Here is a 24,904-nt window from a genome sequence, read left to right as displayed (position 1 = left end):
AATACCATTAAACTGACAGTAGATGAAAATAACCAAAAGCACAGTATTAATACATAACCATGTGTGCTAGTGAATTTCTTATTATTGCTTTTTTATATTAGAAACCTTAAAGAAATAAATAAAGAGGTCTAACAAATGGTTAACTATTTGCAAAAGAAAAAATTAAGTATCTTTTTTCTAATTACCTTTGTAAAAATGCCAGTTATTTGTGGTCTCAAGTATAACAGGAGCAATCCTTTCATTCTTAGTTTTCATAGGTTAGTAGTATTTGCTGTTATTGGATAGCAGAAGGTTATTTAAGGAAGAGGAGGCAAAGAATATCCTATCTGTTACTTTTTTCCCAGTGAAACTGCAGCAGTTAGCTTTGAGGAGCTATTTGCTGCAATTTGCTTCCCTAGGATAGTTCTGATTTCCTTATTTTGTAAAACATGCCCAGCTGCTCCTGTTAATACTCCTGATGAATGAATACTGAGTGGGCTGTTAGGTTCTAACTACTAGTGTTTTACTGTGCATGAAAATACAAACATTTTTCACATGCACACACAGTGAAAAATGCTGCTTTGATGACACAAACTGTGCTGTTCTATGAAGGACAAACATCATACTGGAAAGACAGATACATCATTGGTTTAAGACAAAAGCTTGTATCGAAGGGGCCAAAGCAGTAACTGGTTTTCTTCTACACCCTGTGGTTTTGTCTGTCCCATGCACTAGTCCACAAACAGGTTTCTGTAATTGGGTTCTTTCTGCTCTTCACAGCTACCTTCACTTGCTATGGACATACTTTATTGTAGCTTTTCCTAAAAGAACCCCAAACAGATTCTCTACACATTTATCAAAATATCTCTGAAATAACAGTCTCAGGTTACACTGTTAATAAGTTATTCTATTCTGTTATTGTATAGATCAAGTTAGCCCAAGAAGTTTTCAGATCTAGAAACAGCTGAGTTCTTGTAATGAGTTTTTTAGTTTGGTTTCTTTGGCCCTTGAAGGGATAATGGGAAGACAGTTGACAGACTTAAGTCAGTTTTAAGAGGTTTGACTTCTTACAGTCCACAAAAAATGACTAAATACCTTGCTTCCTTGTAGTGTGGTTTCTTCAAGAGAAATAAGAAAGATCATTACGATGCCACATATCACAAGGCTGAGATCCATGCTCAGCCATCTGATAAAGAGAGACTTACTTCTGATGCATAGTACTGATCTACTTCTGTAATTGATAACTGATGATATTTTTTAATTTCTAGCTGTGGCACATGCTATGGTTGCAGTGGCTAACTGTGAAGCTTTTTCTGCATAAGTTCTATTAACTTTTGGATTTCAAGCTATCATGCTTGCTTGCTCCTTCTGTTGACAGATTTTCAGCTTTTGGTGCATGTGAACACACAGAGGTTTACCCTGGTCTAAAATGCTTTTTTTTTTTTTTTTTAAAAACATGGTGAGCTGTTGCAATGGGATTCAGTTTTTTTTTTTTTTTTTAATTTATGCTTTACCATTACAAGTAAGTCTTTGAGCTTGCAAGATGGGAATCAACACTGTAGAGTTAAGATGCAAAGATAAGACTGCAGCAACAATACATAAATTTGCTTTACTAACCTTTAGTGCATGCTGTACATGTTGCTTACATTGGAGAAGGGTTTTCATGAGAATTTACTTCTGTGGAAACATCTGTTTTACTCAAGTTCTAAGGTACTTCTCTAGGAACACACTTTGCTGAAGTTACAAGATGCATGATAATGATGATTTGTATTTCCAGCAACCTTTATTCCACTTATGTCCATGTATATTGTATCCATGAGTGTGCTTGGGATAAGGGAGGGGAGAGGAATTCTTAATGAATTATTTCAAAACAGTGTTTAATGAAACTGAGATGGCTAAAGATTTAGTCTTTGCTCACTGTAATTTTTTTAAAATTCAGTTCTCAGTTCTAATATTAAGAAACCTCCAAACCGTTGACCAAACAGAACCAAAAAATCCAGCACCCTAAATACTGTGAAAGAAAACTTGCTTGCTTTAACATGTTTTTACCCCCAGCAGTATCTAATGACAGCTGGATGGCACAATGTCTCTTAACCTGAATCTTGATCCATAAGGATGATCAGTGATCCATAAGGATGTAAAGCTGAGCGTGTACCATTCATGATCTTTATATATTGTGGCCATAGCTTCCTTTTGTTTTGGAAATCAATTTTAGTCTATGCTTTGATGTTCACAATCGCTTTTTACAGTGGCTTTGAATAAAAAACTGCAGAGTGCAGAGAAGCTGTTACAGGTGTCAGCCAGGGCGACTTCCCATGGCAAGCAAGACTCATGTTTCTAACACAGCATATGTGTAGTTAGTTCAGGTGACTGAAGTGGAGGGGGTGCTTTGAAAAGCAAGGCCCTTAGGGTAGCTTTTTTTGAATGTCCTGGAAGTCTTTCTGTACATTCTTAAGGGTAAATCATGTCATCATCCAGGAAGACACTGAAGAACATACCTACCTTTGATTCAGGAGAAGCAGCTCTCCTGTGTGTAGAAGTAAATGTCCTCATTAGATGAATTAACAGCTTTGTACTGGAGGGAATCTTTTTAAGGTATTTTAAGGTATTTGATTACCATGGATAGTCAGAGCATGCCCTTTGTCTTTAACTGCTGCTGAACAGCTAATGCAGACCTCCTGGCTCACATTTTAACAGCTAAATATGCTACATTTTCGGCCTACATACTTTTGTTTTCAATTTTCTTACCTGCATATTTGTGTGAAGGAAGAATTTACTGCCTCTACAGTTGTAGTACTTTGGCAGCAACTCGGAGCTGAATTGTTGTTCTCCTTCTGTGCGCAGTGCGGGTTCTTCCGGCGCGCCAGGTACGAAGACAGTGTCCCCCGCTATCACGCTGTAAGAATTCGAAAGGAGGAGCGACAGATCAAAGATGGGAAAAGCCAAGACCTTGAGACAAAACAGTGGTTCACCAAATGGAACGAAAATGAAAGTTATTCTTAGGCAAAAATGTTGTTTATCCACAAAGTTCAGACAGAGGTTAAGGTTTTCATTAACGGAATACTGATGGAGTTAGACTTGTGAACACTATACACATTCACCATTTGATTGTAGATACTACTACTTATATTGAAGCTTTTATTTGCACAGTTAAAATGGCTTCAACAGACTTCATTTGCCTTATTTAATTTCCACACTGCCTCTTCATCCCCCTTAAATCTAACCCACACTTCAGATAATATTATGCTGATTTGGGGTCTTTTCTGCAAAATGAGCAAAACCACTACAGCAGACCTGATCCTCCTGTGATCCTGACTTTCTTCCTAGTTATTTAAGGCATGCATGATTAAGGTCAAGATGAGTTCTCCATTGTTCCCTCAATGCACAGTGCTTTACAAACACACAGTGGCCTTATCACACTTTGTTCAAGTATAAGTGAAGACCTGCAAGTCTGCTTTAGTCATAACCTTTGCCTGCTGCAGTAGTTAGGGCTTAACAAAAAGCATCATCTTAAATTACATGTGCAATGGGTCATGTTGCTTGATTTTGGGCTCTTTTTTTTAAGATCAGATTGTGTGATTCTTGCTCACAACAATATACACAGGTTTTTTTTTTTTAAGAGAGGCTTGAATATTAAATGTACTTTCTGTATATATATATTTTAGTCATTTTTGTATTTATTTTTATTATAAATCATTGTCTTTGACTAACTGGTAGGCTGAAGACTACTGAATTTTAAAAACCATTGTTCTGGTTTTTATGTTTCTGTGCTTGAACTTCAAATTGAGACCTGAGGCTTTCACCACATTTTAATAAATCACTGAAGGTGCCAATGCTTTCTAAAATGTAAATATTTATGCAAATGATGTGTATGGGTGCTTTCTTTTCCTGATGCTTGTAACATCAGGTCCTGTAACATGATTTGTATACTACTGTGGACTGTTTAACAGTTTGGACACCAAAGTGAAGTAATGTTTTAGATACCATTTCATCCTCACTGCAAGAAAGTGAAAAGTCCTTTGGAAACCTCTTTCCAGCTTCATAAGGACTTCCTGGTCGGCAGAAGGCCTTGACTACTGCAGCTGTTGTATAGCACTTGGAGGCTGGAGATGCCTTACTTACCTTAATTGTCAGGATCTGAGCTGATCCACGTTGAGACTGCTGAATCATCTTGAATACCTGAATGTTGATAAAAGTAGAACCATGTTATTAGTAATTGGTTATTGTAACATAACTGAGAAAATGATTTAAAGAGGTTACTTTTTAACCCATATTCTAAAGCTTTGGTACTATTTAGGAACAAAGATTTAGTTCACAGTTGTGTATTCCATGTGGAACAAAATTCTGCTCAAAAAGTATGCATGTTAATTGCTTGAATTATGAACTATGCAAAAACCTCTTGGTACTTTTTCTCCTCATAGGGTAAAAACCTGCTAGGAGGGCAGTTGTCAAATGTCTTATTTTTACTGCTAACTTTGAATCTTGGAAGGTGTGGTCACCTAAAAAGTTACCTTTAGTGTTAACTAAGATGAGTCTATTAAATAGAGAATCTCAGTATGTTATGACCCTGACTTTATAAACTCTTACATAATTATGTATTAATATCTTTAGATAATAATACATAATTAATTATGTATTAATATATTTTAGAATCCCAGCTTATTTGCTTAAAGGCTCAGCAGCATCAGAAGCCAGGCTAATCAGGAGCTAAGAAGCCTGAGAAATACCCCTGAGTATAAAATCAGATTGTGACCCTCATCTAAGAACATGAATGTCTTAGCAGTGTTAAAGTTCTTGAAAAAATAAGTCACATCACTGGTATATTTTTATCTCAAACTTTGTTATACCAGCTACATCATTCCATGATTAGAAATTACCTGTGGATATTTGTATAGAAGTGTGAAATAAATTTTTTTAAATTAAAGATGGTCTTGGTAATAGTGATTGTATCATACTTAACTGAGGTGGCCACAGCTAAGTTCCCCAGAAGAAGAGGCTGAAAGTGGCAGGCTCTAACAGGTTCTCTCTCAGCACTGCTGCCCTGCTCTATGCAAGGGGCAGACAAGGAGCAGCAGAGATAAGGCACAGCCTCAGGCTCGCAGGCTCTCAGCTGCTTGCTGCCATTGCCAGCAGTGTAGGAGTCAGAGCCCCGCGCACCGGCTCCCACCGGGACACGGCTCCCCTCTCATGCTGCCCCAGAGCCCTTCCATGCAAGCAGCCTCCTAGAGATCTTCTTAAATAGTGCCAGACAAGTATTTAAGTAGTGGAGATGGCTACATCCCCCAAAATTGGTCAAGGATTTTGCATACCTATTTGTATTTATTTAGCAGTGGAAATTTGATATAACACAATTGCAGGGTAGTAGAGAGTCCACCAAAAAAGCCCTATGGAAAAGCCAGAGTTATGCAGGGAAAAAATCCCCCCAAACCCAACAGACAAAATGTGGCTCCACCTCTAAGATCTTAGCCCTCACTGGATGCTTTTACCCATTGTTGCTGAAAGGCCTTTTGATGCAACAAAGCCCAAACAAAAAGGTTGGCTGGATATATGCAAGGCCACTCCTTGTTGTTGAGGCCAAGCAGCTTCCAGAACTAGACCCAGAAAATGTTGCTAGACCCTTCAGCACATCTCAAAGATAAGAATTCAACCTGCTCTTATTAAGCAATTACTCTACATGCTGGCCACAAACATTTGTCTACAAGAAGACAAAATATCAATTGTCAGAACAGTTAAGTAGCTGATCATAGTAACTTCTGAGCAAATCTGTTATACTGGGCTTTATATATATATGCTCATATATACCATACACATAATAGTACTAGATATAGTCTATACAATATATACAGTGGTGCAGCACTCTAATAGGGTATGTGTCCAAAATGTATGCATATATGTGATACATAAAACTTAGTGTTCACTATATATAATGTGTGTTTTATATCTATACAAAAATATACACACTCTATATAGTCCAAAGTAAGAAACAGAGTGTTGGTAAACTGCAATGCTTTCCCATACATTTAACTGTTGCAGCACAGCAGACACCTTATAAGAGAATATACCTTTCAATTTAAGGGACCACCACAGCTCAGTTCCAGTAGCCACCTGTCTATAAGTTATATGTGGAAAAGGCAACAGGGTGCTCAGTTGAACACAAATCAAGAATCAGCACATGAGGTAAAAGAAGCTCCTGAAAGGGGCACTGGACCCCAATCCCCATAAAGCAGCCTTGTTGCAGTGCTGATGATCATGACTGCAGTGTGTCCTCACTGCACAGACTGCGCACAGCCAGGGAGCTGCTCGTGTTCAACAGCTGCAGTAGCTTTTCCCAGCACAAAGCCAGCGTGTCAGCAGTTGGTCTGGAGAGACCAGGAGACCAAGCTGTGACAAACAACCAGGCAACTGCAGGCAGTGCTCTGAGCCAGCCTGTGGTGTGGACACGCTTGGCCGTGCCTCAGCTGCCTCACCAGACAGCAGGGCTGTGTGGCACAGCAAGAGCACGAGTGTGTTTCCCTCCAGGGATTGCAGAACCGGTTGCTTTAGTTTTTTTATTCCAGTCCTCAGATACCTTTCAATGTCTATCTTTCCAGGCCCCGGAGTCATAATTCATACTATACACCTTTTACAGGCTCATAAACCTTGCTGAGTCCTAACCTTGTAAAAAAACCACCACAAAACTCCTTATCCCAAAGGACTGCTGCTGTAACGGGCCTTAAACCCCAGCCAAGGTGTGACATTGTCACTATGAAGGAGTTGGGGACCTGCAGTTTGCATTTTTCATATTGCAAGAAAGACCCCTTTCTCCCTTTTCTAGCTCTGCAAAATATTTGTTTGCAAGCAGCACCTTTTCAGGGCCCTACCTGCCTCAAATATCCCAGAAAACATAGAGAACAGATTTTTGCAAGAAGTGTCCTTGCTGCTGCAGACCAAGATAAATCCCTCTCATCGCGGATACACAATGCTAACTATGTATTCTATCCCTCAATCCCAGTGTCTTGGGGGAACAGGGAAGGAAGGGACAAGAAGTCAAATACTTTTGCTAGGAACATATGAAATAATGCAACTGATAAGTTGATCAAAAGAAATGTTAGCAGGATACTGCTTGGTTTCTTAAAGTGGTGGGGTCCAACAGAGTATCCCAGTACAGAGCTGAGAAGTGCATTGCTGCCAGCCTGCTTACAAGGCACTCTGCCCAATTCCAGCTTAGCAAGGAAGAACAACATGAAAACAGCCACGCTGGACCTGACCACAGATCCACCCGGACCAGCAGTCCACCTCTGACAGCTGCTGAGATCTGTCTGCAGTGTCCACAAAATCCTTTGCTGTTCCTGCTCCCCTAAAATGTTAATGCTTAACTTCAGTAGCTGTGTAGTGTATTTTTCCTGTATCCAAAAGACATCCATAGAATCCTAAGAGTATCTCAAATTGGAAGAGCCCCATAAAGGTCATAGCTCCTCACAAAAAAGAGATCAAAGCCACACAAACCAATGTTACCCTAAGAGTTTGTCTAGCATAGCAAAAGCACAACTTACCAACAAAAACCTAAGGATGAAGACAAACCTTAGAACAACAAACGATTGGTGCAGGTTAGGTGCACAAACTGGCTAGATGGGCCAGGGGACTGTGCAGGCATTGCAGCCAAGCACATAAACCACGGAAAGTAAAGAAAGAAATATTCTTAGGATACTCATACCTAGCAACTTAAGCTTTTTTCTTAATCTGAGCTGCACCTACTTTGGAGGACCTTAAGGAAAAAAGCACTAGTACATGCAGCACCCAAGAACTGATGACTTCCAGTAACATCTTAACAAACAAGAAACTCTTCCTATGTAACACTCTGCAATATTAGATCTTAAAAAATAAATAAAATTGAAATTCAACTAAACGTGTTTTCAGTTCTTTTGAGGTCTGAATTGTTCTGTCCCATTTAAATTATTGATCCAGATGTATCAAAATTTCAACACCACCAATAAGCATGAATGAAAGAATGAAAAATGCAAAATAATGAAAATAATACATTTCTCCTTTTTGGTTTGCATAAAAATTTACAGAAATTAGTACATTATAGCTCTGGTCAGTGTCACACTTGATCATATCAGAGCAAGCCCCTAGAAAATCATCAATGAGAGAAACAGGTTTTAGGAGAGAAAGAGCATTCAAAATTTTCTCCAGTATTCTAACAGAACATGTTTACATGGATCAGGATCTGATCAATTGTTTAAACAAGATGAGGAAACACCATCAGGTAAATAGAGAGGTTCTTATCTGAAAACAGCATTGAAAGAATTATCCACCATTCTTTCATCCAGTTACTTCTGTGAATGCTCATCCTGCACAACTTTTTCTAAGAAAAGTGCTCTCTGTTTACATGACTCTGTATGGTCCCCAGCTTACAATGCACAATGATTTATTTAATCTCTGGCAGCTTTTGCCACATCTTGTGCCTGGGGACTGCTGTCCAAAGATAACTTTAGGCAGAAGGCCAGTTTTGAAGGCATGTCTGTAAAGCTGAAACACCAAACACCACAGTAATATACACATCTAAAAGATGAAGCCAATCCAGAGCCGCCATAAGAAATTGCAACAGTTTACAAAGACTCCATGTACTGCTTGTAGGCACTGCTTTAAACTAGTGCTGGCTCACAGCTGAGAGGCCATCATAAAGTGGCTTTGGGCACAGCAATTCTCAAGTACAAGTTCCAAACTATTACAAACTTGAGCAGCATGAGCTCCTCCTTGGTGTTCCAGGAGTGGCCTACAAGCAGCAATGAGCAAAACCTGCCAACAAGCTGTATTTGCAGAAGCCTTGCAGAGCCAGACAAGCTGTTTGCCCCATTAGCCAGAGCAGAACAAGCCATTCAGTTTGCAGCATAAAGATTAAGGTATGGCTGGATTACAAACCAGATGAAAAAAACAGTCCAATCCTGCTTCATTCTCACTCAGTATTGGTGCAGTTCAGGAAACTGCATCTGGATGCTGACTGAATCAAATGTTTTCTGTATTTCAATGCAACATGAACAAGAAACAAGACAGCCGTAAATGGGAGGAATCCAACAAAGCACTGAAGGGATTAATGTGATTGCTGTATCAGAACTGCTCTAGTGGATGCCACAGGATATCCATCCCCTCTCTCATGTCACAGACAAGTCCCAGGTACCAGGTAGGAAACCAATCAATACTGAAAAGTTGATTTAATAAATTTATGGGGCGAATACTAATATCCACAATAGAAAAAGGAAATGAAGGCAGGGCATCATCCACTGTTGATATTGTTGTTCTCTCTTTTCAGGAATGGCACTGGGAATAATAAGCAGCACATCTCCTCTGGAGATCAGGTTAGCCATCAAAAGACTGCTTATCCTTCTCAGAGGAGCAACCATTGCCAGCACGAACCAAATCTGATTCACACATCAGCAAGTTCACACAGGCTGGAGACCCTCACTTCTTTTCTGTATTTTAATCAATATGGTAACTGTAGCACATTCCACACTATCTATGTTTCTTCACTGTGGGTAAAATCTACTGTTAACAGTAATTATAAGGGAAGGTCATGAGGGCACCTTGCCCACTGAAATGCAAAAGGTAAATTGGGATAATGCTTCTTATTGAACAGTATTTCAGTATGGTGTAGTGTGGAGAATAACTTGATGGATGGCACTTTGAAGAAGCCTTCCTGATACATATTATTAACATTTAGCAAAAACCATAATAATTAGGTAACCAAAAATTTCTCTCCAATTTCAACTGGAACACAACATTAACCTGTTTATAGGCAGAGAAGCAAGAGGTGAGCACACTGTCACTCTGTGGAGCAGCTGAACTGACTTCAGACATGGGGGAATTGTGATGGTGCATTCCCTCCCACACCTCCTCAGGCCTGCTCTATGATTTCAGGAGTTACCTCCCTCAGCTGCAGTGCTAATGAAACTGCACCACTGCTACTGCACTTTTCTCCCTCAAAATTTCCAGCACTTTAAAACTTGTTTTATGGCTAGGATGGAAATACATTTTTGACTAAAGCCAAGCATTTCCTGACCCAGTACCAAGAGAGGCCCTTTGAACTGTGCCACACCCCAGCAGGTGTGACCAGCACCTCTCAGGTGGGACATCAGCTGGAGCTCATGACCCCTCAAGCCTGCCATACACGCAAGTCCATCCCCCTACAGCCCCGGAGGAGCAGCTCTTGCCCACTGAGAAATGTAAAAGGATTTGATGCATTCCACCGAACTCAAGGGGAACTTTGCAGAGTAACTTTGTACACAGGTATAGATGTACACACCTCTGTGCCTGGGTGTGAATTATGGCCAACTCACTAACAGAGTGAATCTTGCCTTCAAACTCTGCTAAGGCATGAGGTTAAACCTGTATCAAATACTAAATTATTAAAACAGGTATGCTTACCAAAACAAAGGTAGAATTATTGAAAAATTCATATTATTTGAAAGTAGCTAAGTGCTTGCTTGGCATAAGTAGCTAGAATTGTTATAGCAAGCTGAGCTATATGGCTATATTGCATTAGTCAAAGATGGATCATAGTGAAACCTGGAACTAACAGCCTAAACATTACTAATCATTAGAATAGACAAAACTGTAATTTAAATATTACTTAAATATTAATAGCTGGAGCAACCACATTATAACATGGACTACAGAACTGACAGAAATCACCACAGAAACAGACCTAAGAGGATGTGAAAATGACCACATGGCAAACACTTAGTAACAAAACAGCAAAGCAATGAAGGTCAAGAAGGGCCCAGACTTTGTTATGGCTATTGACCCACACCGTTGTGTGCAGTTTAGACTGTAATAGTAATTGCCCAGGGATTTCTTTGTCTGGAGGTCCCTCGTTTGAGGCACCTAGCTCAAGCTACCAGGTATCAAAATTTATCTGTGCTGATAGATCTATCTGATGGAGATGAGAGCCTAGTGTCAAAGACGTCTTTAACATCTATACTGCAGTAAGTTTATCAGAAATGCTTATAATCATATTAATGGCCCTTTTTTTGTTAGTATTCTAGATATTTCTACCAGAGCAGGACAATAAACCATTCAATACACAGTTTGGTACCTCACATGTTGCATTTGAACAGGCAGTAAAGTGATTCACTGTGACACACAGTACAAGTGCTTTTGTACCAACACAGACGTATTGTGCTCATTGCTGACCGATCAGGAGTGCATCTATAAAAGCAAAAGCCCTATTCTTCCTCTGTGTTTTTTGTTTGATTATCTTTTTTCTGGTAACTGAAAGAAACCGCAGCCGGGCAGACACAGGTGCCACAGTGAGAAGACGCACGGCTGTTTAAGCCTGATGCCCTCGGCTGAGGCTCTGTCCTCCCGCCGGCCCTTCTATGAGTTTCTACAGTTCCCGTTCCGGCCCGCGACTCACCCACACCGGGAGCCGAGTCCCCGCCGCCCGCCACGGCTCCATCCCAGGCCGAGAGGGGGCCCCGGGTGCGCCGAGCCCGCACCGCCGAGCCCCGGGCACCGCAGTGCCCAGCGAGAGCCGCTGGTGCACGGGCATCTCTCGGCCTCGCCGCGGCCCCTGCAGTCCCGGCCCCCGCACCCAGAGCCCTCACGGCTCCCCGCCTGTGGGCAGGGCGCACCCGCAGCCCCTCGCCGGGCAGGCGGCGGCCCCGGGACCCGCAACGTCGCGTACCTGTGCGCGGCCGGGCTCCTCCGCGATGCGAACGTCGCCTCCTCCCGTCGGGCCCTTGAAGCGCCGGGGACAGCTGAGCGTCCGCCTCAGGCGCCGCCAGGCAGCTCCGGCCCCCCCCCGCCCGCTCCCTCAGAGCCGCCCTCTCCCCCGCCCCGCGCCGCTGCGGGGCCGGGCCGGGCGGAGACAGCCGCCCCCCTCGGGCACCTCCTCCCGGCGGCGCGGCGGAGGCGGCCGCGGCCTGGGCTGGGGCCGGGGGAGCGGCGCGGCGGGAAATGGCGGCCGGGCCGGGCTGAGCTGAGGGGACGGAGCTGCACCATGAGGCTGCTGCGCGCCCTTATGCGCGGCGCTGCCCCGGGCAACATCCCGCAGCAGGTGGACTTCTACTCACGCTTCTCCCCCTCGCCGCTCTCCATGAAGCAATTTCTGGACTTCGGTGAGTCCTCGGCGAGACACCCTCGACCGCTGCCCCTCCTCCCACAGGTGCCTGTGAGGAGCGGGACGGCCACGATCCCTCACCCCGTCAGCGCTGCCCGGCTGTTGCTTATCTGTTAATGCTGCGTTTCTGGCAGAAAAGGGCTCTGCTTCCTTCTGGGGCAAGGGAGCCCAGTTGGCTCGTTCCCGGAGACCGCGACTGTTGCAAGGTTGAAATGTAGCTGAAAACTCCAGTTTTTGGCACCAGCAGGCTAGTTGGGTGTTTTCCTGCAGAGCCCGCAGTGCTGGGGAGAGGATGGGAACAGCTGTGACAACTGGTAGCGTTAGAGCAGTGACTCAGACAGGTGAGACTGGTTAAGGCTTCTGCTGAGCAGCACGCAGCCTTTTAAAGGCATCTGCCAAACACGTGAAGCGTTCAGCCTCAGCTGGCACGAGGGGCTGGAACAGTCATCACTGCTCTGTCACTTGGCCTGTGCCCTACAGAAACAGCCTAGCCAAATGTTGCCGATTTAAAAGGTGTGTGAGAAAAGGAACAGGATGCAGACACCGGGAGCCATCCTGGAGGTTTGGAATCTAGTCTTGAAACTGAGTAAATCAGTAACAGGATTCTCAATGTTACACTCAGTGCCAAAACCACTTCTAATGCTTCCAGGTTTGACTGTCAGCTTGGAAAGAAAAGGGATCACAGGAATTGTTCTATTCTGCTTCAAAGCAAATAGAGAAAGGTTGTGTAAGTCACACTGAGACATCTTTTCAAAGCCTGAGGTTGGAACCATTCTATAGTATGTTCTGTTTCTGTACCCAAGGCACTTTGGTGTGCATACATGTTTACATGTTATATATTTAACTAGTCAATAGTTTCATGGCTTTTTATAGTTTTGCAAATAAAACCTAAGTGACAACTAATCCTAGAATCCAAGACTTTGTATAAGCAGGAAGAGTTACAAACAAGATTTTCTCACAATTATCTGCTATCAGTTCATCCATCTATTCAATGTTTCACTTGTGCAATGAAATGTATCTGACATTTAAAACTCCAGATTCCTACAGGAACTTCACCATATGTTCTGTTGCCACTGTACTTTTAAGCAAAGAACCTTGCAATTCAGAGTTTGCTTTGACTTGTGTTATTTTACCATTACTGATAAAACGCTTACCATAAAATCGATGTTTATTTTCAAGGCACACTATTTCCTTGTGTCAAAAGATAGGCTACTTTTTTGCTCTTAGTACCTGAACATAAGGTAAAAATAGTCTTGAAAACTTCTACAATATTTTTTCCTCTCTTTTGCTTAAGGATTTAATCCTTACAGATTTAATCTTTAGAGATCCTTTACAGAGAGTAAAATCTAATAACAAAGACTGCAACACAGACACAATATTTCTCTGTAAGACATTCTGTAGCCATTATAATCTGATGGTGTTTACTTTAAGGATTTTTTTTTGCTCCTTTTGCAGGAGTGGGTCAAAGAGGAAATAATAAAATCTGGTAAAGCTAACTTAAAAAAATGAAATATTCTGTAAGCAAATTCAGGTCTGGTCTTGGGTTATAAGACCACAGTATTTTCTGTAGGAGTTTTAGCCATTCTTTGCCTAGATATAGACTGTAGCTGCACATGGGAAGAGAGTAATTTTCCTGCTCTATACTGCCTTCCATATTTGACCCAAAATTGCAAAGATAAGGCCTTCAGATACAAAAACTATTTTGTGAAATGTAATTTTGTGAGTGTATGAGGCATTTAACAATTGCATTTACACTTTAATACCTCCAATCTGATTTGTTCTTGGAATTTTACCCAAGAAAAGGGAAAGGCCAGTAATAGTCATGCCTGTGCAATCTGAGTAGGGAGAAGAATGAAAGGTTTCTAGGCAGAGATCTTGTGTAGACAGTGCCTAATGCTGGTAAGTGCCATTGTGGAGGAATTTCTTGTAAATTATTCACTTTTTTAACTAACTGACTTTCCTTCATCACTGTGTTTGAGTCTGCATGCTTTAAAGTAAACTGCTCTATATGGTGAAGATTTTTCATGTTTAAGGCAGTCCCAGCTTTCTTTTTTCTTTCCTCATCCCTTCCTTTGATCTTCTTTCCCAACTTCCCCTTGCCAAATGGAAGGAGTGAACTGAGCAGTAACACAGGAGTTCATTTGTAGGAGATACACATTGTGAAACACCAGACCTGAAGTACACACTCCACTGCAGCAGATGGGCAGGTTAGAAGTTCAGAAGCTGTTTATGTGACAGTCTTTAAGTCTAGAAAGAAGTCTGGCTGAGAATGAAGTGCAGCATTTCTTAGTCTCTTCCCCATGCTGCACCCTCTTTTCTCACCTAGGAAAACAAGCTTTGTGGGAGTACAAGCAGGTCTTGATTTTAATAACCACATTTAATTGCCACCCCCACAGATGACACTTGTTCTTACAAAAGGACAGGTCAGTTATCAAAAGAGGCAGTATTTTCACTTCCAGCTTTTAAAAATGTAAAAATTTAAATGTATTAGTATCCTAATGGCTAAGCAGTATCCTAATGGCTAAGCAGAGTAGCTGTCCTACTTTAATTTCTTTCTCACTATTCATGTGAATTTGTTCACCTGACTTCTGTTCCTGTAAGACTGAATTTAAACTATAACAGATTTAGTTGAAAATGAGATCTCTATTACTGATTTTATTTTCTGAAAGTGTTTGAGGATGAGTTATGGTAATTCACTAAGATCAGCGATGAAAAACAGGGTGTATGGGACTGTGATACTTTTCAAGCATCCTTCTCATAAATAGTTGCCTGTGCTGGTTTCATTTGCTTCTCTGACATGCTCAGAATGACATGTTGGATCAGTGCTGGTTAGAGTTTACTGCAAATAAAATGAACAATATACATTTAAATATGGATAGAAGCCATATTTAAAGTTGAACAGTATAGGTCTGTAACTGTTGCATTAGTTTCTGTTCATATCTTGAAGATTCTCATTACTGCCACAGGAAGGTTTCAGTATGCCATATATTTTGAAATACAAGTGGGCTGCTGCCATGAAAGAAACAGCCTGGTGGAGTCTGCTTTGAAATCAAGGTATAGGCCTCTTATGCAAGAAATTAATTTTGTGCAGTTCTCTGCCATAGTATTGACTTCATTCTGATGTCATATTGGTCTTAGGGTCTGAAAATGCTTGTGAAAAGACCTCATTTATGTTTCTGCGACAAGAGCTGCCGGTGAGGTTGGCAAACATAATGAAGGAAATCAGCTTGCTTCCAGACAACCTCCTGAGAACACCTTCAGTTCAGCTGGTGCAGAGCTGGTAAGAACAGTGACATTCCATTCCTTGCAGGGTGACCTCCTGCAGATACACAGGTGGGAGGAAGTCACTCTCTTCTATTGAAAGGACTTTCATAGGCTTGGTGCATGAACATCATGTATTAATACTGAGATGCTAAATATACCAGTGTGATCAGAAACTAAATTTACAGATGTGGGAAAAAAGCATTAAGGAGCAATTAGAGAACCCCAAGGGAATTAAAAAATCATTAAGTATTTCACACACTCATGTATGAGGAATCAATTTTTTTTTTTAATAAAAAAATCCACCAGAAGAGTGTTTAATAGGGAACTTACCTCATAGTGAAGAAGCTAGTTGAAGAAAACAACAGAAGCAAACTAAGGCACAAAATGTTTGCAAAACATAACAGAAACCATTTACAAGACAGGTTATTGCAGACTGAGAGTAAAGGTATAGAAAATATGAAGAAAAAGCAATAGGAAATTCCCAAAGCCAAAACATAAAACAACAGAGAGAACATGGAAGTATTAAAGTAAAAAAGACATTATTTGAAAAGTAAAGTTTGCTTCCAAGTAAGGAACTTAGGCATAAAGTTTTTAAAGATGAAAGCAAAACAAAGAGATTGCTTGGCAACTGCTAAAGGCACAAGGATTTCTGTAAAGGCTTTTAAAGTTATCTGCCAAAATCTGCCAGTAAGTGGGATTGACTAGATGACTGAATATGAAAAGAGCTATCAATGAAGATAGCTTAATGAATTCTTACTGAAACACAAATGCTTACATTCTCATGATACTAGATGACACTGATCAAATGGGAAATTAATTCCATTTGGGCAAATGCAAAGTAGAACACGGAAGAACCTCCTCTCCTGTGTGCTTGCTTCCTTACAATGGAAAAAGAAACGTTGATGCTACTGGGAATATTTTTCTGCATATGTCAGTTGATGGCAAGAAGGAAAATAGTATTAGGAACTAAATAACCAATGGGTAGGAATATAATTGTACCACTGTGTTAGCCCATTATTCCCCTGAATTGCATGCAGCTCCATCCTGAACAGAAAAGACCAAGAGGGATAATCAAAGGGTTGGAACAATTTCTACGTGAGGAGAAACCAAATAGAATTCTTCAGCTTGGAAAATACGTATCTAAGGAAAGGGATGGCAGAAATACTTAAATCATGCACAAATGGAAACATTTTTCTACTAACAGGAACACGCAGGGGCTGCAAATAAGTGATCACCTACTGGGTTTAAACCACAAAGATGATATTTTATGCATTCTAATTAAATTGTGGTATGCATTGCTCTGGAAATTTTGGAAGAAAACATCATAAATGGATTCAAAGGAATCTAACAAAATTCACAGGGAGACAGAATGATTTGGAAAAATGCAACATTGGAAGTCCACAAACTGCTAACCAGAGAGATCTGGGGAGACATATTAGAATTGATCTTTATCCTCTTTGTTTCATTGAAAGGTATGTCCAAAGTCTTCAGGAGATTCTTGACTTTAAGGACAAAAGCTCAGAAGATTCAGGGACTGTTCAAAGGTAAAGCTTTGCTATCACATATATCTTGTTAATATTGTATTGGAGAATTGGCAGAAAAACAGTAGCTGAAGTAAAATTTCCTATCTCAAATCTTTACAGAAGAATTGCAGCAATGTCATCCCCTGTCCCTAAAGGAGGGTACATTAAACCAGGAAATTAAGCACTTCAGCATAATGTCATTCTACAGAATGCTCTGGTCTGTCCTGGCTGACCAAAAGTGCCATTTGACAGGCATGGGTTGTTCTGCATGAAAACAGTTAGCACAGTTTTCTCTTTCTCTTGATTGAATCAAGATAATAAATAAATAATAATTTTATAAACATTCAAAATAGTGAATTACTGTTTGTTTCAGTGCTAGTCACCTGAAATGTGCTGTAAAACACTGACCTGCCTTCTTCCTGCAGCAGGCAGATGTGATATTTTTGTAAGTCTTCATTTTTGTAGACAGGCACTGTTTGCTGGAGGATGAATTTCCCTTGAAAGTGAAATAGTAACAATGAATTCATTTTAGTTTTACAGACACTGTGATAAAAATCCGGAACCGCCACAATGATGTCATTCCTACGATGGCTCAAGGAGTGATAGAATACAAGGAGAGCTTTGGCATTGATCCAGTCACCTCCCAGAACGTGCAGTATTTCTTAGACCGCTTCTACATGAGTCGCATTTCAATCAGAATGCTCCTTAATCAACACTGTAAGTGTCGAAAGGAGGGCAAATGATGTCTGTACCATGCCAGCTGTATTTTCCTTTAAGTGCTTAATATGTACTAAGGTGCCACTTAGGAGTATACTATTTGCCTTGCCATTTATAACTCATTCTTCATACAATTCCTAAAATATTTATTAATAGTAGGCTTTTCAGTATGGTGAGGACTGAAGTTATAGATTGTCTGTAAATTTTTTATTTAGCAAAATGGAAGACACAAACTAAAATTATAAAGTTACACTGGATATTAAATTATGTTTTCTTTTTTGGCAGCTTTACTGTTTGGTGGGAAAATTAATCCAGCTCATCCAAAACATATTGGAAGCATCGATCCTAACTGCAATGTTGTTGAAGTTATTAAAGGTAAATTTAGATGATAAGAATCCTGAAAACTTACATGGGAGTCCATCCTAAGAGTAAATACACATCCCGATATGCATGTATTGTTTTGTTCTTGCCTACCAGGAGCAGAAGTTTTATTGGACATGAAATACAATTTTGTTTCTTTTTCCTATAAATGCAGTTTTTCTGAAAAGTACAAATCTCCCTGAGAGTGCACAGTACTTTCAAAAATTTTATTTTTGTAGATTCTAAAGGAGAAAAAGAAAACGTAACTTCCTGTGTTCTTTATTATAGATGGCTATGAAAATGCCAAGAGCCTTTGTGATTTATATTACATGAGCTCTCCAGAACTTATCCTTGAAGAGTTGAATTGTAAGTGAATGTGGACAAGGCATACTCTTGAACATCATAATGGCTTCTTCCAAAGGAACTGGTGGGGAAATGTTCTGCTTTTCACATAGTTCATGTGTTCTCTGTATCTACTGGTTTTTTTTTAAATCTGGCAGAATGCTTTCCCCATTCCTCCCTTTAATCAGAAAACTGACATGAGTAGAAGTTTTTGATTCTACAGCTGTTGATATAACAAATTTTAGCAGGCTCCTTCCTTTGCTAAGATTACATGTTTCTTCACCTGACATTACTGCATCTCACCCTCTCTGCATTTCTTGTGACACATTAAAGACATACAAGACTTTCTGTTCCATCTTTGTGATACCTATGAGGAGGTTGTTTGAAAACATGGTATGATATGCCCTACTCAGTGATCCCATAGTTGGTTTTAAGATTAATTTCTAAAGCAGCAAGCAACATTTGAAAATCTTGATTATGACTTTGATTAACATGCAATTTTTCAAAAGATTTCTATTTAAATTTTCCTTCTTTAAATTTAACAATACAAATTCACATTCTGAATTACTGTGGGAATGAATAAAGACATCTCATTTGCCATTTAGTCATTTGCACTCTCTTCTCTCCAGCTAAATCACCAGGACAGCCTATGCAAGTGGTGTATGTGCCATCACATCTCTATCACATGGTTTTTGAACTTTTCAAGGTCTGTGCACTTACCATTAATTACACAATTCTTTCCTACATCTTTGTTTACTGAGTCTGTATTGCTTTGACTTTTCAAACTGATTCTAGATCACTGTGTGTTTTTGCAAGTGCAAACTTATTGCCATTTGACTGCAGCAACACAGCTGCCCTGTACTATTAGAGAAACAATAATTGCATAGAAAATGAACAGCTTTGGAAGAGGTATCTCTTTAACCCAGCCACTGGATACCTTCTGAATAGGCAGCTTAAATCTTAAAATGTATGAAGACATTAGTTAATGAAGCAAGTTAGATATACCATAAATTTGTATTTTCAAATCTGGTAGAATACGTAACATGCCCTACAGACCTTTCTCCAGCAGTTTAGTCCTAGACTTTTCTTGAACTTTGTGCCATATTGCATGTATTATGTGCATTATAAAGAATTCTAGAACACAAATGCTGTACGTTAAACTATTCACATTTCCTTTAAAAAATTAAATATTTGATGTCTTAATATTCTAATAAACTAAATATATACTGATACTGAATAAACTAGGAATATAAAAAACCCATTCTAAACCAATATACATTTGTTCTGATTCTTAAATACATGATAAAAATAACTACTAAATGATATTTTAAGTTAATATACAAAGTGAATAGGATTTAAGTTGTACTTGGAAATTACAGAATGCAATGAGAGCTACCATGGAACATCATGCTGATCGAGGCATTTATCCTGCAATTCATGTACAAATCACGTTGGGAAATGAGGATTTAACTGTGAAGGTACTCTTTTTTTTTTTACTAGTCTGAAAGTTATGTTGATTAGGATTTTCCTTTCCTGTCATGAGCAGCATATTAGTAACTTGAGCTGGTGATCTGGTTCCATCAACAGATTGTATGTGATGATGTTTGTAAGAGAAAAACCTTCATGGGATTTCACATACTGCCTCGTGAAGAGGCTGCAGTCACACTGAGGGGTCTGCAATAGCATCCTGCACTTGCTTGTGTCTTGCCTAGCTTAGAAGCAACCATGACTAAAGTAGCATCTTTGTACAATTGTAACATCAACATTTTCTAAGTGACAATGACAGAGCTATACAGGTTTGAAAGAACTGAAGAAAGGGAAATATATATTGTATATTCCACACAAAACAAACCTCCTGAAGTACAGTTTGCAGCTTCTTTTTTCTGTACAACACCCATCTTTGATTTCAAAGACCAGCTGCAAGCACTGTGTTTTTCATAGGTCTAACTAAACTGGAGTAAAATAACTCCTTTGACTTACTCCTTCAAGTAATAGATTTTAGTAAATGATATTTAAATATGGCACTATTCTTGAGGAATAAAGATAAAATACACAGAGAACCTAGCATTTGCCAAAAGGTATAGATAGTGACTTCAGACAAAAGTGTGGGATGAACAAGATAAAAGTAATGCACAATTCAAGCAGAATTTCCTTTTCTCCAAGAGATTATGAATGCTTCTTATGGCAGTATTTTATTTAATGGTTTGAATAAAGGATGAAAGGGAAGGATTCATTACTCTTTGGTCATTGTTGAAGATGAGAATTAAAAGAAAATCTGTAACTTAGTAGGAAAATCTGTAACTTACACCTTCAAATAATATTTTACCGTAATTTTTTCTGGCTTATTGTTTGAGAGAAGCTGTCTTTTATAAAAATGTATTCAGGGATATAAAGCTAAATGCTCCTTCTTGTTGCAGATGAGTGACCGTGGTGGTGGTGTTCCTATGAGGAAAATTGACAGACTGTTCAACTATATGTATTCAACAGCACCACGTCCTCGTGTTGAGACATCACGAGCTACACCTTTGGTATGCAAGATTTTATACCATGGCATCCTGGATAGGTCTAATTGTCACAAAAACCATTTAGCTAAAGCTATGAAATGCTAATTTTATAGATATTGCATTGAGTAATATTTGAATTTTACTTAATTTAAGCTTAAAGTATTTTTCAAAAAATAACTGAAAAATGGCATAAAATACCAAAAATTATTTAAATTTGTTCAAGATTCTCTTTTTCTCTACTAAACCTAAAAATCAGCCACCTCAAGCAGAATACTTAGCTATGCTGCACAATCCAGTGAGAGCAGGATTCAGAATTATATTTGTAGCCACCGAATGAAAGGAAGAATAATTGTAGCAGTGACTTTAGATCAAGGCCATAGTTAATTTGTATTGTGTAGTCAATTGTACCAAGCCCTAGCAAGGATGAAGGTACATAGATGTGAGAGGGCATATGAAGAATCCTCTTTAGTCTCATGTGAGTGTAATAAATGCACAAGAAATGAAGCCTAAGCTCTCAGAAATTAGAATCTCTGAACAGCTTTCCTGTATTTATTCTCCCACCTAGCATCATTTAAAAATGTATGTAGTTCTGCATGTAGATGACTCTGCAACTTACTAAACATGAGATCTTTACAGAGGAGTGTCGTGTACACTCACTGAGATTACCTCTAAAATGTAAACAAAAATTACTATTTAAACAAAATATTTAGTATTTAAACAAAAAAAAATCACACTTAACACTTATGGGCTCTGTCCTGCTACTGCAGCCAGGGCTTGGCAGAATTTCAGTATAAGCTGCAAAGTCACAGATGTAGTGTCTTGAACCTTTTTTATATATTCTGATGATGGTGTGTATTTGACTTAAGAACTCTGAGTACTTAAGATTAGGAGCTCCATGAGTGTGGTGCAGACACACAGCAGTGTGTTCTCCAACGGCATCTCTTCAAAAAGCTGCCATAATGCAAGAAGTGTTACCTACCAGCCCTGCCTGACAAAGGAATCAAAGAGTTTTCTCATAATCACGATCATTCATGCATTCTTCTGGTTTTGGGGTATATAATAGCTTGGGGGAGGGCATAATAGTTAACACCTGAACTCCTGTTACTGTCAAACATCATGCTTAGTTTGTCTATTTTACCTATGAAGTTTAAACAGAAAATGCTGCTGATTAATGCAATTAATGGAAGTGTTTTCTCCTGATCAGGCTGGATTTGGTTATGGCTTACCCATATCACGTCTGTATGCACAGTACTTCCAAGGAGACCTGAAACTGTATTCCTTAGAAGGCTATGGTACAGATGCAGTTATTTACATCAAGGTATGATGTAACATTCTACTCTATCAGCAGCTCTAATCTGAACTGCTAATGGAACTCCTTGTTCTGTTATGGTAACTTCAATTGAAAAGAATCATCAGCTAGAGCCTTTTCTCCTTACAGGCCTTATCAACAGAATCAATTGAAAGACTCCCTGTATACAACAAAGCAGCCTGGAAACATTATAAAGCAAACCATGAAGCTGATGACTGGTGTGTGCCAAGCAGTGAGCCAAAGGACATGACCACTTTTCGGAGTATGTAGCTCTTTCCTCAGCAGCTCCTAAGTAGGTTTGTCTGTAAAGGGAATTTAGAAGACCTGATTTATGATTTTGAGCCACTTCTGATATGTGAAAGTAATTCTAAATTTGAGTGTAATGAGGCTTTTCTGACATAAAAAAACAACAGCCACCAAAACCCCCAAACATGCACATATAAAAAAAGGTCATACTTCATTTGTTTCACTTTCTATTTATGATTGCTTTCAGAGCTAAGTCAAAGGAGCAATATATTGGTTTTTATAGGGATCAATGCCATGGCTATCACATCTGGTATTAATTTGTATTACTTAAAAATAATTTTATTAGAAAAACTATTAAAAAAGCTCACTGGAACATTCTTCCATTATAAAATTCTACAGATTAATGAAAAATTTGTGTAAGAAATACTGAGCTCATTGCTACACCTTTGAAACTGTATGGCACTTTCTTTTATCTTAAGCATGCTGAAGCTTAATTTTGCAAAGTTAGATATGTTGCCTACATACACTGCCTACATCAAGGTGGTGTTTTCAGCTGTAGAAATCACACCTCTGTAGGGATAAAAGTTTTTTAAAAGCGTTTTTAACTTCTACTACTGGTATAATGTATCTCAGGTATGTGGTGGCATCAGTTCTATTTCTTTGGTTGTAATGTGAATATATAATAGATGTGAAAAACTTACCTTACCCTGATCATTGTGAATTAAAAACAGCATTGGCTTGTGTACAGTAGAGAAATGTTAGTCTTGCATTTGCTGTATTTCTATAGGTCATACCAAAATGCAGTATCAACATTCTAGCATCTGTAAGATCTCAGAGTTGGGTATGTCAGGTACAGCTGTAAATGAAACTATTTTAATAAACAGATTCTTAAAATTTGTCTGTAATAGGGCATCTCTATTACTTTGACAGTATAAACTGCCTTCTCAGGAGTAAGTAAAGTAAGTAAATTAACAGTTTTTGAAAATACCTTTGCATTTGTGATATGCTTCTGGCCTCGTCTTTGTAGTAACTGGAAGTCACATTATAACATAAACATGATAACCAGAATATGTTAATCAAAGACAAATCAGAACATAAAGGGGAAGAGAGAGAGGGGAATGAATCTTACATTTCAGATACAGAGTCCTTCCAATTAAGAATTCAACTTAACACCTACTATATGAGCTTTGTTCAAATCATATACATCTGTGTTGCACCTCAATCCCTGTCATTCCTGAGCATTTTTGGAGGGATGCAGTTAAAGTCATTGGGAACCAATGCTTTTCTCAGTTAATTAAACTGCATGTAATTCTGTGGGTTTTGTTCTGCAGCAGACATGCATACTCCATCTCAGAAACAATAGGCCTAGCTTTTGCTAGTTTACTATCTCTGTGCAGAGCAAAAGGTGAGATACCACAAGTGAAGGGGATAGGTAGGATGTTGGAAATTGAAGTCATACTACTGTAGTTGCAGCTGAGTGAGATTCAAGATTTATCACCTGCTATTTCCCTAGCGAAGTTCTGCAAAACAACAAAATGGTTTATACCCTGGTTAAGCTACTGTAGGTAACTTTAATAGAAGTGCATTACAGACTGGGCTGTGTACAGTTAAACTGACAGTCTGAGGGAGTATTATTGTGTCTTAATTGCCACCAGATCAGTAGGGTTACCTATTCCACTCAAGCTTGTGGGCACCTTGAGGCCCCTATTCTTCCTTGCAAGGATGCGAGTTGATAACTGGCACACCTTTCAGTCTGTAGGGCTACAAGTGAGGAGAACCAAGAGCTGTTCTCTTCTCTGGCCCTGCAACAGGATGTGAGAAATGCCACACAGCGTAAAATGGGGCCTGTACGAATGCTGGCAGGGACACTTGCAGCTATTGCTTTTGCTAAACTAAAGCTGAAAGTTACAGCAAGGGCTTTTAAAAAATCAGGTCTGAAGCTGAGCATTCTAGCCTTTAAACCTTTTAACTAACTAAACTGATTTTAGTAACATCGGACAACTACAAGCAGTGTTTCTGAAGAAAAGCTAACAGTTTGTTTTCTGCAAAGTCTATGAAGTATTTTAGATATTACTGTAATAAAGTCTCTTTCATGTTCTCAGCTAACTACCAATTGAATTCTGATTACCAGAGCAACTTGCTATATAATTATATTTGTAGTTATCTCTTTGCCTGCAACCCCAAACAATTGTGGTGAAAACACAAATGCATCGTGGTTTGATTTACAATATTTAATCATAGTTAAAAGTTTTGAACTTTGGTAACTTTTGCTTTAAATAGAAGTGCAGAAGACAACTTTTGTGTTTAGTGTTTTCATTACTTTACTGAAGTCATTGTGAGCACACTGGTTAAGTTGAAGTGAATCACTACAGAAAAGTAGTATACTATAAAAATGCTGAGATTAATAGTTTTGTATGCAAATTAGCTGAGTCTTGCAGTGTAAAGTTAATCAATCTTGGTCTGTGTTAATTTTTTGAAAGAACTGCTGCATCTATTCATTAAAACTATTGTGAAAATGAAACTCTGTTGGGTGATTGTGTAGCTTGGTAATGAGCTTGTTCAC

At 39.3% G+C, this 24,904-nt stretch overlaps 2 protein-coding genes and 1 long non-coding RNA gene across 7 annotated transcripts in view; 2 read left to right on the top strand and 1 right to left on the bottom strand.

Annotated features, from left to right (window-relative positions):
- The window catches only part of ITGA6 (integrin subunit alpha 6), a 42,273-nt gene extending 37,394 nt beyond the window's left edge, over positions 1-4,879 (top strand). For 3 of the 5 annotated variants that reach the window (XM_058809125.1, XM_058809124.1, XM_058809121.1), the window contains one exon: positions 2,824-4,879. In XM_058809125.1, coding sequence (XP_058665108.1) covers positions 2,824-2,982 — 159 coding nt within the window. In that variant the 3' untranslated portion in view covers positions 2,983-4,879. Of the gene's footprint in view, positions 1-1,089; positions 1,420-2,823 lie in introns of those variants that run through there. The other 2 variants (XM_058809122.1, XM_058809123.1) reach the window with 2 other exon arrangements.
- LOC131560427 (uncharacterized) lies at positions 2,731-11,753 on the bottom strand. Its single transcript, XR_009274983.1, has 3 exons — positions 11,642-11,753; positions 4,102-4,158; positions 2,731-2,875 (listed from the first exon to the last, which is right to left on the bottom strand). It is a non-coding gene; the product is annotated as an uncharacterized LOC131560427 (long non-coding RNA).
- Positions 11,754-11,873: 120 nt separating this feature from the next.
- Positions 11,874-24,862, top strand: PDK1 (pyruvate dehydrogenase kinase 1). Its single transcript, XM_058809956.1, has 11 exons — positions 11,874-12,074; positions 15,215-15,356; positions 16,813-16,884; positions 17,396-17,580; positions 17,866-17,955; positions 18,229-18,306; positions 18,912-18,988; positions 19,662-19,760; positions 20,700-20,810; positions 21,991-22,104; positions 22,225-24,862. The coding sequence occupies exons 1-11, from the start codon at positions 11,957-11,959 to the stop codon at positions 22,363-22,365; spliced, it is 1,227 nt and encodes a 408-aa protein (XP_058665939.1). The 5' UTR covers positions 11,874-11,956; the 3' UTR covers positions 22,366-24,862.
- The last annotated feature ends 42 nt before the right edge of the window (positions 24,863-24,904 follow it).

The sequence above is a fragment of the Ammospiza caudacuta genome, chromosome 8, assembly GCF_027887145.1.
Source record: "Ammospiza caudacuta isolate bAmmCau1 chromosome 8, bAmmCau1.pri, whole genome shotgun sequence".
Taxonomy (NCBI): domain Eukaryota; kingdom Metazoa; phylum Chordata; class Aves; order Passeriformes; family Passerellidae; genus Ammospiza; species Ammospiza caudacuta.
Note: the sequence above shows the minus strand (reverse complement) of the source record. Positions and strands in the feature narration are given on the sequence as shown.